A 16219-nucleotide genomic window follows, 5' to 3' on the forward strand; every position below is an offset into this window, starting at 1 on the left:
ACTATCCTGGCCAAATGGATACAAGACTTACCTCCAACCCTGACTGAAGTGATCTCCAACCTGCAACGACTGCAAGCTAAGGAAGCCCTTGAACTTACAACTGCCTCGTCTCCCAATCTTGTCAAGTTCAATCGCAAGTGGAATTCTTTCTTGCGCACATTACTGCCTACATGTTCTTCATAGATGACCAGTAGCTCCCACTTATGCCAAAGATACCCTACGGATTGAATTACCGCTTACTTGAACATTTCAATACTCTGGTCAACATCTCATATTTAATGATTATATCTACACCGCTGCATTTGGCACTTGCTGATATGTCCATCTTCTCATCAGCTGGTATCCCTATTACCTTGCGCTTCTCAAGATTGGGACTCCCCATCCACATGAATTGTCTCGAGCGATCTAGGCAATAGTTTGGGCCCTTTTCTCCTACCCATTTGTCTGACTCTAAGTACTTAGTATGCTGTGTTAAAATGTACTGCTGGTTAATGCGTTGACTTGCTATCATGAGATGGTGTTCCTCTCTTCTCCTCCCTTCTCTTCTCATCCTTTCTCTGCTCTTCTTTCCTTCCCCTCTCTTTCCCTCCCCTTCCCACCTCTCTTCTCCCACTCAACCCCCCCCCTCCCCTCTTTACCTGCACGTTCTATTTCCCTCCCACCCCCACCCTACTATTTCACTGCTAGGTACAATGCATGTTTATGGTCTGGTGCCTCCCATCAGGTCCACATATCGAGGCTACGAACCCGAATCTATGGGACCTGTTCGGGACGCCTACTTTGGTTTATTACTTTGGTTTATTACTTGAATTTTGATTTACATGATACTGTTGTACTCTGCATTGCATTGTTTGTGCAAACTCTGTTCATTTCTTGGAAAAACATCAATAAAATGTGTTTAAAAAAAAAAAGTGTTGTCATATCAAATGACGATTGCATATCGCTGTAGATGACATGATTTTGTGTAATGCTGTAAAAAAAAGCATAAAACTAAATTATAATAAAACTTGAAATAAAAATAAATACATGGTTACTTTTGAATTACATTACGCAGTCTCATTGAACACCTGTATGTTCATTTATTATTAAAGGGCCATTTACAACTGAACACAAACTGGCATTAGAGATGTATACAGTAACTGTATAATGATTGATGTGGAGATGCTTACATAAAATAGCTCAGGAAAACATATAACCTTCACTGTTCTATGGTTACTTTGTCTGTTGTCTCGACAAAGCACCATAATCAAACGCTTCAGTTACAGTGCTAGCTTGTATATAGCAACTGCAAAAGCTCTCAACACTAAATGCAATAGTAGGCAGAACAGAGATGTTGTGTAAAATCTACATAAAAACAGAATGCAATGTTTGGCAAATCTCATAAACCCATATTTTATACACAATAGAAAATGTATCAAATGTTTAAACTGAGAAAAGTGCAGTTTTAGGGGAAAACAATGATGAAATTGATGGCAGCAACACATCTCAAAATGGTTTGGTCAGAGCAACAAAAAGGTGGTACAATGGTATGAACAAGGAAGAGGCAAAGAACATTTTGCAACTAGTTAGGTTAGTTGGCAACAGGTTAGTAACATGACTGGGCATAAAAAGAGAATCTTCGAAAAATGTCTCAGAAGTAAAGTTGGGCAAAGACACCAATCCATTTAAATCTGCATCTAAAATGTGTTGAATAATTTCAGAATCATGTTACTCAAGCTAAAATTGCATCTACAGTACACATCATATCATCAAAAGATTCCAAGAACCTGGAGAAATCTGGCATGACTGAGTGATGGACATTACCGCATGGGCTCAGGATTACTTCCAAAAATCACTGTCTGTGAACACAGTTCACCATGCCATCCAAAAATGCAATGCAAAGCTCTATTAGGCAAAGAAGCCACCATATGTGAACATGATCCAGAAATTCAGCTGTCTTCTCTAGGCCAAAGTTAATTTAAAATGGTCTGTTGCAAAGAGCAAAACTGTGGTCAGACTAATCTAAATTTGACATTCTTTTTGGCGACCATGGGCACCACATCCTCCAGACTAAAGAGGAGAGAGACCTTCTGACTTATTCAGCACTAGGTTCAAAAGCCTGCATCTCTGATGGTATGGGGATGCATTTGAGCGTATGGAATGGGCAGCTTGCAAATCTAGAAAGGCACCATCAATGCTGAAAGATATATCCAGGTTTTAGAGCAGCATAAGCTTCCATCCAGATGATGTCTTTTTCAGGGAAGGCCTTGCATATTTCAGCAGGATAAAGATAACCGGCATCCAATACTGTGCTTCAGCTTTGTCCCTTGAGTTTTTTTGTTTTACTTCTGACACTCCGATAATCTAAGATGCTCTTTTTTTACCCAATCATGTTAATGACCTGTTGCCAATTAACCTATGTAGTTACAAAATTTTTAGCCAGCTCTTCCTTGTGGGTACTACTTTGCCAGCTTTTTGTTGCCCTGTCCCAACTTTGAGATGTGTTGCTGTCATCAATTTCATAATTACCTAAATGTTTCCTAATATAGTACATTTTCACAATTTAAACATTTGATAGGTTTTCTATTTTCTATTGTGTATAAAATATGGGTTTATGTGATTTGCAAATGATTGCATTCTGTTTCCATATAGATTTTACACAGCGCCCAAACTTTTTTGGAATTGGGGCTGTAACAAGGGGATTTAGGTTTAATAAATAGTGTGTTAGCAGCAGTTTTGAGACTAGCCAGGCCAGTACATGCCAGAACCTAATAACATTATGATTCATGAACACCAGGGAACCTACCATGATACGGACACTGAAGGGGTTAGTGGTATCTTCACTGTGTGTTTGTAATACTGGAAAACTTACATTTTCCATGAAAATCAATTACATTTTCATCTACACCTAAAAATGTACGTGGTTTCTGCACCATTTTTTTTTTTATACAGTCATAGAATGACCCATGTATTATGGTCTAATCAGGCAATTAGTAGAGGTATCCTGGATTCTTTAACAAAACAATATAGCCTCTATCTGTGGGCAGATTAGGTATTACAGGACAGATTAGACAGTAGACAGATGCAGATCTGTTATGGCCACAATGCCAAGAACCTTCAAGGGGTTGTTGTACCTGTATCACAAAATACACATACCTTAGAGTTTTAGCGGCCCTCAGATTATCAGAAACTGAACTGCATCAATGTATATACGTAAGCTATCTGGCTGAGGGAAAGAGAACTGGCAAATAGACGTGAAGCTCTCAGAGGAAATATAAGGAATGTGACAAGCGTCTTCAGGAAGGTCACACACACAATACAACCTCTCTGCTCACTCTTATTACTTTGCTTTGTACAAAATCAAAAAAACTGTGCACTGAATAGTTAAATATGTTACTAACGTAAATTGTGGAACCCCAGCAGACAAAAATGCTCACTGACATCTAAGAGCAGTTTAGGTATCAAAAGAGTGCTGGTTAGTACTTGCCTGCCAAGAGTTACAACTTGTACATGATGTACTTTACCTTAATTATTATATTGGCCAATCCAAATAATTTTTTTCTAAAATGGTATATTCAACCACAATATGGCTTTAAAGGAGACGTGTGTAGAGATAATTATGAGGCTGCCATAGGATTATATGATTTCAGTAATGTCTAAGTTACTGACCTGGAACATGCAGCCAATAAAATCAGACAGACTTCAAAATTCCTAATTTGAATCCTTGATTAAAGTTGGTGAATCAGAAAAACAATTTATTTGCATGTTGTTAAAATGTGCTACGCAAAGAAAACTTTATACTGATAAACAGAATGCATACAAAAGAAAACCTACACCTATAAATAAATTCAAATACATATAGAATGTATGAGGTAGGAAAGAACCTCATGTATGAAAATCTGATAAAAATAAAAGGAATAATGTACGCTATAAACAACCTAGATGATTTTCTTTGACATTGATGTATGAGGCCTTCTGTCACACGCAGTAAGTTATTTTTTTTTTTTTACATGTAACATGATATTTATGATGACAACTAAGAGAAATAATTGTGGAGCAATTGTGTACAGTAACCAGATACCAGCTATAATTTTCTACACGGTACATTTTAAATTACATTTTTTTTCATTTTAAGTTAAGAATTTACTAAAATCTCAAACAGCATTAATATATTCAGCAGATGTTCAATATGCAATACCAAAAAACCAAAAAAGTTGGGATGCTGTGTCATATCTACATAAAAACAGAATGCAATTATTTGCAAATCTTATAAACCCATATTTTATTCACAATAGAAAACATAGCAATGCTTAAATTGATAAAATGTGCAATTTTAAGAAAAAAATAAGGTCATTTTGGACTTGATCACAGCAACACATCTCAAAAAATTTGGAACGGGGCCAAGTTTACAACAGTACAGTGCCTTGCGAAAGTATTCGACCCCCTTGAACTTTGCGACCTTTTGCCACATTTCAGGCTTCAAACAAAGATATAAAACTGTAATTTTTTGTGAAGAATCAACAACAAGTGGGACACAATCATGAAGTGGAACAAAATTTATTGGATATTTCAAACTTTGTTAACAAATAAAAAACTGAAAAATTGGGCGTGCAAAATTATTCAGCCCCTTTACTTTCAGTGCAGCAAACTCTCTCCAGAAGTTCAGTGAGGATCTCTGAATGATCCAATGTTGACCTAAATGACTAATGATGATAAATAGAATCCACCTGTGTGTAATCAAGTCTCCGTATAAATGCACCTGCACTGTGATAGTCTCAGAGGTCCGTTTAAAGCGCAGGGAGCATCATGAAGAACAAGGAATACACCAGGCAGGTCTGAGATACTGTTGTGGAGAAGTTTAAAGCCGGATTTGGATACAAAATGATTTCCCAAGCTTTAAAAATCCCAAGGAGCACTGTGCAAGCGATAATATTGAAACGTAAGGAGTATCAAACCACTGAAAATCTACGAAGACCTGGCCGTCCCTCTAAACTTTCAGCTCATACAAGGAGAAGACTGATCAGAGATGCAGCCAAGAGGCCCATGATCACTCTGGATGAACTGCAGAGATCTACAGCTGAGGTGGGAGACTCTGTCCATAGGACAACAATCAGTGGTATACTGCACAAATCTGGCCTTTATGGAAGAGTGGCAAGAAGAAAGCCATTTCTTAAAGATATCCATAAAAAGTGTCGTTTAAAGTTTGCCACAAGCCACCTGGGAGACACATCAAACATGTGGAAGAAGGTGCTCTGGTCAGATGAAACCAAAATCAAACGTTTTGGCAACAATGCAAAACGTTATGTTTGACGTAAAAGCAACACAGCTCATCACTCTGAACACACCATCCCCACTGTCAAACATAGTGATGGCAGCATCATGGTTTGGGCCTGCTTTTCTTCAGCAGGGACAGGGAAGATGGTTACAATTGATGGGAAGATGGATGGAGCCAAATATAGGACCATTCTGGAAGAAAACCTGATGAAGTCTGCAAAAGACCTGAGACTGGGACGGAGATTTGTCTTCCAACAAGACAATGATCCAAAACATAAAGCAAAATCTAAAATGGAATGGTTCACAAATAAACATATCCAGGTGTTAGAATGGCCAAGTCAAAGTCCAGACCTGAATCCAATCGAGAATCTGTGGAAAGAACTGAAAACTGCTGTTCACAAACGCTGTCCATCCAACCTCACTGAGTTAGAGCTGTTTTGCAAGGAGAAATGGGCAAAAAATTCAGTCTCTCGATGTGCCAAAACTGATAGAGACAAACCCCAAGTGACTTACAGCTGTAATCGCAGCAAAAGGTGGCGCTACAAAGTATTAACTTAAAGGGGCTGAATAATTTTGCACGCCCAATTTTTCAGTTTTTTATTTGTTAAAAAAGTTTGAAATATCCAATAAATGTTGTTCCACTTCATGATTGTGTCCCACTTGTTTTTGATTCTTCACAAAAAAATACAGTTTTACATCTTTATGTTTGAAGCCTGAAATGTGGCAAAAGGTAGAAAAGCTCAAGGGGGCCGAATACTTTCGCAAGGCACTGTATAGCATCCCCTCTTATTTAGGAAAGATTACCATGCGAACTAAGGAAACCAATTGCTGGAATTTTGGGAGAGCAACGTTGTCCCATTCTTGTCTGATCCTAACAGCATCCCAACTTTTTTGGAATTGGGGTAGTAACAATGTACCTGTGACTTTCCACTTCTTACCTGAAATAGAGTAGGGGGCACTTGTTTCTTTGCGAGGTGGGCCTGAACATGGTCTACAGCTTGCTTCGAAAATGGCTAAGGATTTAAAACAAAACCAAAGTAATTTCCCACAATTCAAGAAACAGGTAATAAAAGGTAATGTATATATATAATAACTGCATTTGCACTTTTCTAGACACCTTATACTCAAATGTTTAATTATGGTAATAGTCTTGCTTGGTTAGGCATTGGGAATGAAATGCTTTCTCAAAGAAAATGCCTCTCCAGGTTCTCCAAAGTGCAGGTTACACTACCAACATGAGGGGCGTTTAGTCAAGGGATTTCTCCCGATGGAGAGAATCAGAGTTCACATGGGCTGACCCTTCCTGCAACAAATATCACAAAACCAAATCACTTGCTGCTTGGAAAGTCTGGACATCAAGCTGGATGACAGCTTAGATAAGTAAAAAACCTTCACTTTCCAGGCTCCGTGTAGTGGGAAGAGGCTCCCAATCCCAGATGCATGAGCATGTTTCTCAGTACATTTAATGCTTCACTTAGTTTGGTGCCCCCCCTGGTGTGTTCTCCTGGTCCTGAAGGTGTATCCATCCACCCAATATTTCTACCTTGGTCTGAGATTCCCTGTTAATGTGAGACCGTTACAATGTAAGTTGCCATATGTCTTTTCACCACAATAAATCTGTTCGTATACTACACTCAGACTGCACCCTACTGTTGTTCTTATCTAAAGTGGTTCTAAAAGGTAGAAGGATTTTTTACCTTAATACATTTTCTGCATTAAGCTAAAAAACACACATACATATATATATATATATTTAAAACTTATGGTGAGCAGCACAACAGCAATGGTTCGTTGAAGTCGTGTGCAAAGCAATCAGGCCATCCCACAGGCTGTATATATAAGAGAAAAAGTCCACAGGGATTGCTGCACAAATACTCTTTCTTTATTAGAAAAACATTGAAATGTATTTCTGTATGAGGAAGGACGTTAACTTTGGAGTCCGAAACGTTACTATCGAAATACTCTGATATTGTACTGTTATGTACTTTTGGATGTTTTTCTAATAAAGAAAGAATATTTGTGCAGCAATCCCTGTGGACTTTTTCTCATATATATATATATATATATATATATATATATATACACATACATACACACACACACATACATACATACACACATATATACACACACATACATGCAAATTTTGTAAGTTTGTCCACCTACAAAGAAATGAAGGGTCTAGAATTTTTATCATAGGTGTATTTTCAATGATAGAGACAGAATATCAACCAATAACCCCAAAAAAGTGATACAAATGTTGTAAATTGAGTTGCAGTTCAGTGAGTACAATAAGTATTTTATCCCCTACCAGCTAACAATAATTCTGTCTCCCACAGACTGGCTACAGTATGTGCTCATATGGAGCTGTCAAAGGACACCAGGAACCTGCACATAGCTGAAATGGGCTACAAGATGATCCGGCTAGAAGCTTGGTGAGGAGACAACTGTTGGAGTGATTACTCGCACAATGGAAGAAATACAAAATAACCACCGATTTCCCTCTTATCCATGCAAGATTTTGCCTCTTGGGGTAAGGCTGATCATGAGAAAAGTGAGGGAGGGATCAACCCAGAACTATACGGGGGGAGCTTGTGAATTATCTCAAGGCAGTTGGGACCACATTCACCAAACAAAACATTAGTAGCACAATACATGCCTATAGATTGAAATCCTGCAGCACCTACCCCCCCCCCCCCCCACTTAAGGCGCATGTACAGGCCCGTCTAAAGTTTGCCAATGAACATCTAACGGATTCAGAGAAGGATTGGGAGAAAGAGCTGTGGTCAGATGAGACCAAAATTGAGCTCTTTCCCATTAACTCGACTCGCCGTGTTTGGAGGAAGTGAAATGCTGACTATGACCCTAAGAACACCATCTCTACAGTCAAGCAAGGAGGTGGAAACATTATGCTTTGGGGCTGTTTCTCTGCTAAAGGTACAGGCTGACTTTGCCGCTTGGGGGGCCAATCGATGAGGCCATGTATTGCAAAAATCTTGGATGAAAACCTTGTTCCCTCAGCCAGAACACGGAAGATGGGTCGTGGATTGGTCTTCCAGCATGACAATGATCCAAAAAATACTGCCAAGGCAACAAAGAAATGGCTCAAGAAGAAGCACATTAAGGTCATGGAGTGGCCCAGCCAGTCTCCAGACCTTAATCCTACAGAAAATTTATGGAGGGAGCTGAAACTTTGAGTTGCCAAGCGACAGCCAAGAAACCTTAAAGATATAGAGAAAATCTGTAAAGAAGAGTGGACCTAAATCTCTCCTGAGATGTGTGCAAACCAAGAAACGTCTTACCTCTGTACTTGCCAACAAGGGTTTCCACACCAAGTACTAAGTCATGTTTTGCTTCAGGATCAAATACTTATTTTACTCACTGAACTGCAACTCAATTTAATACATTTGTATCGAGTGTTTTTTCTGGATGTTTGGTTGATATTCTGTCTCTATCATTTAAAATATACCTATAACAATTATAGACCCTTCATTTCTTTGTAAGTGGGTAAACTTACAAAATTCGCAGGCGATCAAATAATTATTTTCTGCAGTGTGTGTGTGTGTGTGTGCTGTTTGCTTGGAATTCAGCTGTAAGTCCCAACTCTGGGCAAATAAAACATTTTTCTTCCTATGCGGTGGGGCTGTGCCCTCACTCTATGGGTTAACAGCTCATTTTTTTCTAGGGGGAGAAGAGCAGAGACATATTCACCTCATCCTCCCAGAACAAGACTGGTCGGGCATTCCCATGCTCCAGTGGTGTTGAATAGTGGACTGTTCCTGATGTCATCATTCCCAGAGCAAGCTCCAAAGACAAGGAACAGTCCCACCGCTGGATCATTAGGGGGGGGGGGGGGAGTCCTATTTTCCAAAAGATATGTTGAGTATATGCTTTCTGCTCAGCCCTTGAGTGATTGAGCAGTTGATCGGTGCAGTGCACAGACCCACTGCATGGAGAAAAAAATATTTTGCTCAGAGTTGGGTTTTAAGTAAGGGACAAAGGGATCAATTCACTAAGCGTTAAATACCACATGATTATTGGATTTCAATAACTAATGCAAAATTTATGAATTTATGAATTTGCCATGAATGTGCAAATTCACAAAAAAACCCACATTAAATACTGCATGAGTTAATTTTTTTTTAATTTGCAGTATTTAACGTTTTTGCACAGTATGTCTACCACTTCTAAATGTGACAGTTCAGCTTAGAGCTGCTGGTTGTTGAGGAACCGGCACCCACTGGGGTAACCCTGTAGTGAATTGACCTTTTTCATATCACATGGGATATTTGGGTTAAATGTGTCACATGACCCAATTATCTCATGCAATATCCGTTTGTAAATTGACCCCAAACAGATGTAGACAGAAATGAGATATAAACAGTGGCAGGCAGGCATGTATAGACAGATAGACAGACAGATAGGCAGATAGATGTTAATACTTACATGTGAACAGGATAGTAGCTCTTTCATAATGTATGTGTCATAAATCTGTCGACTTCTACAAAGGCGGTCCTCCTCTGAATCCAATTTCTCATACTCTTTTATCTGAAAAGGCAGAGAGGTAATAAATGTAGCAAGTCAACTGTATAATCTTCGCTATTCAGAATTACAAAGTACCTTACTTGAATATGGCCTCACAGACATAAGCTTAAATGCAGGAGTACATCTAAGGCTCCATGAACACTGGCTTAAAAATTGCTGCTTCTACAGGAGTTATATTCTTTGAGCTCAACGTTTAGAGGCAGGAAAAAAAAAAAACCTTCTGGTTTGCAATTCTGATTGGAGCTTTCTGGCAGAAAAAACGTTAACGTCTCCTAAACGGTGTACAAAAGCGCTCTATATAAGCGTTTTTTCCTGCCAGGGGAACTGGTGTCTTTTTTAAGCCCAGTGTGCATGGAGCCTAAGACTGGTGGTGTTTTTGGGATGTTTTCCTTACGGCCTTCCAGCACTCTAGCCAGCAGAGGGGGGAAGCAATGCCTTAGCTAGAATACAGGAAAAGATATGGCCTAAACATTGCATTGCACCTTTATTTTTTTTGTTGGAGGGGGGGGGGGCTTGGCTGCTTGAGTCCATTGACCTTCGAAAGGCCATGACAATAAGTCCTTCAAATGTTGTACATTTTTAACAAGTACATGCTTTCAGACCATATTGCAATGTTTCATTTTTGATATGATTCACATTTTCACAAGCTTACCCATATGCATTTTGGTTACCATATTAAACATACGGTATGTAGATTAGTTACTAAGTTATGTGTTATCATTTTTAACATTTTAATATTAGCTACAAAGGGAATACTCAGTTTTCAATGAGTCACCCATGTCATAGCCTTGCATTATCAGAAGAAGCAGTAAAGCAGAACAACTGTGCAGCAAGGCAGAGCAGAAAGAAGAGCCTGCATAAATGAGAAAATATGGCAGCATCAGTGCATATGAAATTACAAATTATATTTAAACCATGAGCATGTACTGCATCAAGCTGATTTTTAATTTTTTTTTATGTTCACTCTTCAATAAAATTCTGTATCTAAACCCAAGTACACAACAAATATTAGTTGTATTAGAACATGTTAGGACTATTGCAAGAAATAGGCATATTTTTCATATTGTATGTGAAGAATTATGAACTGCATGAACCCAAAGACAAGGTTCAACTCGAGGCCTTCAGTAGAAACTCCTCAAGTAGACTCAGGTTTCTGTTTCCATTGTTTTTTTTACTTTTTATTGAAGAGTGGCAAGCTGTTGTTGACTAACCTTTGCGATAACGAACTATATTCTATGGTCATTGAAAGAGAGTATATTTTAAGAACCATGAACATAGTGCCCTGACCATGGGGGTGTTTCACATACAAAGACATCTCCTAACAGGCCTTACAAAGACAGCTGTAAAATGGGTTACCTAACTAACAGACTATTGTCTCAACTATGGAAAATTAAACAGAGAAGCCATGGGAAGAAAGTTTTTTTTTTTTTTTATATTTTCTGGTCATCAACTTAGAACTATTCAAACAGTATTTTTAAATGAATTCAATGTGATCATAAGCATCTACAACCTCCTTGTCCCATCATATACCAAGAGGGGATGTGGAAATTATGGTTATATGGACAATCCTCCATTGAAAATCATATCAGTTATATAGCAGTTGATTAAATTATATTCCATATTTAAGATCCTATACCATGTCATAATTATATTATTTACTAATAATAATTCTCTAGTAGATAATCTTCTGAGTGAATATATCACGTGTCAAACAATTATAGTTACAGGTTATTGTGTATCAATTTAGATAATATATAGGTAAATCACTTATTCTTAACCAAGATATATATACGGTATTAATATGCATACTCATTAAATGGCGTTACCAGAACTGAATCTTTCAAAGAGATAAAACAAATATCAGATGGCCATGCCTACCTGGGCATATTTGTATTTTTTTTTTTTACTACAAATTAACAAACATGGGAATAAGTCACGCATGTGCAAGTCAAAAGCAAGTCTTAACCTTCAAGTCTCAAGCAAGTCCCAAGTTACTGTGGCGAAAAGCAAGCAAGACAAGTCGAGTCCCTGCTAGAAGTCAAGAAAGTCAAGTCATTTATTTTGGTCAAGTTACAAATCAAGTCAAAATACTGATCCACCCCAATATTCACCTTTAAATCAGTTAAAAGTCAGTGTCAGGAAAGGTTTTCTTTTATTTTCAACATTAACAAAACAGCTTAGTGCTTTTTTTCTTGGCATATTAAACAAACACTTTGAATGCCCAAACAGCTCAAAATCCTACGTCCGGTCATGTTTCAACACCACAGTCACTAAAAACATGTTAAGTATTTCCATTGTTAACCACTGTAGGACCGGAGGATTTTCCTGCTTTACGTCCAAGCCACTATTTGCGATTCGGCACTGTGCGACTTTAACTGACAATTGCGCAGTTATGCAACGCCGTACCCAAACGAAATTTACGTCCTATTTTTCCCACAAACAGAGCTTTCTTTTGGTGGTATTTGATCACCTCTGCGCTTTTCATTTTTTGCGATATTAATAAAAAAAGCGACAATTTTGAAAAAAAATAACAATATTTTTCTACTTTGACAGTTAAAAAATATCCAATATATTAAATTTTTGTCATATATTTAGGCCAAAATGTATTTAGCTACATGTCTTTGACAAAAAAATTCTCAAGGAGCGTATTTTTAACCGCTTTAGGACTGGAAGATTTTATCCCATTCCTGACCAGGCTATATTTTGCGATTCGGCACTGCATTAATTTAACGGACAATTGCGCAGTCGTGCAACGTTGTACCCAAATTACATTTTTGTCCTTTTTTCCCCACAAACAGAGCTTTCTTTTGAAGGTATTTGATCACCTGTGCGATTTTTACTTTTTGCGCTATAAACAAAAAAATAGCGACAATTTTGAAAAAATAACAATATTTTTCAATTTTTTTTATATGAAATTCCCCCAAAAAAAAAAATATTAAAATCTAAATTTTTTACACCTTAGGCCAATTTGTTTTCTGCTACATATTTTTGGTAAAAAAAAAAAACCGCAATAAGCGTATTTTGATTGGTTTGCGCAAGTTATCGCAGCTACTAACTACGGGAAATTTACGTCATTTTTATTGTTTTTTTTTTAACTAATAATGGCAGCGATCTGCGATTTTTTTTGCGGGACTGCGACATTGCGGCGGACAGATCGGACCCCTGACATTTTTTGACACTTTTGGGGGTACCAGTGACATTACTACAGTAATCAGTGCTATAAATATGCACTGTTACTATAAAAATGACACTGGCAGGGAAGGGGTTAACTTATTGGTGATTAAGGGGTTAATGTATGCCTGGTGCTTACGGACCTGTGTGGGGGGGAGGGGACTGTGTGACACAGGCACAGATCGCAGGTTCAGCTATGCTGAATCCTGTAATCTGTGACTGTCTGTCACATAGGAGATCCGCCCGCTTTGTTTACACAAGCGGACGGATCTCCTCACTCGATCCCCGAAGATCGGGGAAGAGCGGCGGTGATCAGCGCCTCTCCTCCCCTGGCCCGACTCGACTCCCACTGTGTCTGAATACAGCGGGAGCGAGCCTCCGGCGGCGCGCGCGCGACGCCCACAAGGGGAGGAGTCCAGCGTAGACCTACGTCGCTGGACGATAACGAGTTACTTTGCCGCAGTACGCTCCATGTGAGCAGTCGGCAAGTGGTTAAACAGCCAGGGTCCTAAAAATCAGAACACACTGAGGTGTTTTAAGTGACTGTGGTGTCAGAAACATAACAGGCACATTAATTTTGCTTTAACACATCTTGAGAAAATGCAAATATTTAACAACTAAAAAAAGTAAAGTCATTTCTAGTCATATGTCTCAAGTCAAAGTCAAGTCAAGTCAAATAATTTTAGTAAAGCAAGTCTCAAGTCCTCAAACTGGTGACTTAAGTCTTACTTAAGTCAAGTCATGTGACTCAAGTCCCCCACCTCTGCAAATTAATGTAGTAATTTCTATCAAATATTGTTGCTCCCTGACATACATGATGGTTAGAAGAGGTAGTTGCATTATTACACAACCAGTTAATGGTTATCTACCCCAACCAGTGGGAAGAAGTTAGCCCCTTCTGGGTTCGGCTTATTATAATTTTTATGGCCTTTTTGACCTATACAGTATATAGGAGAACCCAGATGACACATGGGGACACACACCCATCAACACTCATCATACTCCACCTTATCTCAAACCCCCATTTTACGCCTGACGCTTAGAAAAACTTTAAGGATGCCAGACGCAAGCTCCTCCTTAACCAGCCACCATTTTGGGAAAGGCAGCCATCTTAGGACTCCGGTAACGACCATTGTGAGCCAACAGCCATTTTGGAGTGGTAATTAGGTCTTATTGATTACATTGATTGCCCATCATTGCCATCTATCAGTGCCGCCCACCAGTGCCCATCATTGCCATCTATCAGTGCTACCCACCAGTGCCCATCATTTGCTATCAGTGCTGCCCATCGGTGCCGCCCACCAGTGCCCATCAGTGCCGCCCACCAGTGTCGCATATCAGTGCCCCCTATCAGTGTCTCATCATTAGTTCCACCCCATCAGTGCCTCATCAGTGCAGGAAAAAACAAATTTACTTACCACATTTTATAATAAACAAAAAACTTTTTTTTTTCCAAACTTTTAGGTATTTTTTTTTTGGTTAGCAAAAAAGAAAAAACCTTGGGGTGATCAAATACCATCAAAAGAAAGCTTTATTTGTGGGGGAAAGAAATGACAAAAATTTGGTTTAGGTACAGTGTTGCATGACCGCGCAATTGTCATTCAAAATGCAACAGCGCTAAAGCTGAAAATTGACCTGGGCAGGAAGGGGGTGAAAGTTCCTTGTATTAAAGTGGTTAACAGACTTAATGAAGAAAGACACTTAAATCATAGTAAAATCACATAACCAATATAAAAAATGTAAAAATATAAAAAATGAGAATGCTCAAAGAGTGGTAGCATGGAGAAATCCATCACAGCCAAACATACCTGTTTACAAATCTTTATTTTACAGGAGGTTAGTTAAGGGACTCTCATTAACTCTTTAAATATAGGCTATATCATGGTATTAAATAGGATCCCTGTTAGCTGTCCATACATAGGTAAACTGGGCCAGTGTTCCTAGGAGTATTGGCCCGAGCTGCAATACATATTGCCATCCACAACAACAGCCAAATAGTAACCATATGGACACTTAATGACTCTAGTTGAGTTCCATAAAATGCTGGAGACAATAGACGTCCTTTTGTGAGAACCACGTCCCCCACCTAAGGGAACCTCACTTTACCAAATATTTTGTACCGGTTATTTAACATTCAAGCAGATGTTTGTCAGCCTCCAAAGTGAGGAAAAAAAAAAAAAGACTAAAAAAGAAGCTGCATGATATCAGAGGAGGTCAACAATGATATTTCTTAGTTGGTAGTGAGCCTGTTTATGGACATGTACTCAGCAACCCTAAGTAAATAAGCTGTCAAGTAGGCCAAGTTAAGTAGCAAGAATTCCATCAAGTCCTGAATCATACAATGAATGAAGGAAAACTGAAGACTATATTTTGCTATCCAAATACAGTCAATTATAGTGAATGAAGATGAAAGCTATTTGCTGTTACAGGCAGTGAGGTAAGTACCTCAGAAATAACAGCTACTGTAATCAATGCGATACATGATGGTCTAGAAGCCTGGGAAAATTCCAGTCCTCAGATCTCTTAATTCTGATGCTTTCACAGATCTTGTGCCAATTCTAGCAATCACATTCAGCTCAATACCCCAATTCCTAAACTCAAAGCCCTGCTTTTCAAATTGGACCACAAACGGACAATGTACAATTGTGCTCATAAGTTTACATACCCTGGATGAATGTATGATTTCTAGGCCATTTTTCTGAGAATATGAATGATAACACAAAAACTTTTCTTTCACTCATGGGTAGTGTTTGGCTGAAGCCATTTATTACCAATCAACTGTGTTTACTATTTTTAAATCATAATAACAACAGAAACTACCCAAAAGATCCTGATCAAAAGTTTACACACCCTGGTGATTTTGGCCTGATAACATGCACACAAGTTGGCACAAACAGGTTTGTATGGTTATAAAAGGTAACTATCCTCACCTGTGATCTGTTTGCTTGTAATTAGTGTGTGTGTATAAAAGGTCAATGAGTTTCTGGACTCCTGAAAGACCCTTGCATTTCATCCAAGTGCTTTAAAGCCCCGTACACACGTAGCAATTGTCGGCCGAGCGATCGGCCGTCTTTTGTCCGGTGCTGTCCTGTCGGTTGAAAAGTGATAAAGACTGCACGCAAATTTTGTCGGCCAACAACAGCCGACTGCAGAAGTGATGTCATGTGATGGTTAACTTTCTGTGTGTTTTTTCTTCTCTGAGCATGCCCAGTCTTGCTCATCTGCTGTTTGTCAGCCGAATTCTGTACTG

General features: G+C 38.7%; 1 protein-coding gene across 1 annotated transcript in view; it reads right to left on the reverse strand.

Moving 5' to 3' along the window:
* GRK3 (G protein-coupled receptor kinase 3) overlaps positions 1-16219 on the reverse strand; it is a 539783-nt gene that overhangs the window by 178895 nt on the left and 344669 nt on the right. The window contains exons 4-5 of the mRNA XM_082258195.1: positions 9700-9801; positions 6192-6266 (exon numbers count right to left, since the gene is read on the reverse strand). Coding sequence (XP_082114321.1) covers positions 6192-6266; positions 9700-9801 — 177 coding nt within the window. The remainder of the gene's footprint in view (positions 1-6191; positions 6267-9699; positions 9802-16219) is intronic.

This window comes from Pelophylax lessonae (assembly GCF_965119305.1).
Source record: "Pelophylax lessonae genome assembly, chromosome: 1".
Taxonomy (NCBI): Eukaryota; Metazoa; Chordata; class Amphibia; order Anura; family Ranidae; genus Pelophylax; species Pelophylax lessonae.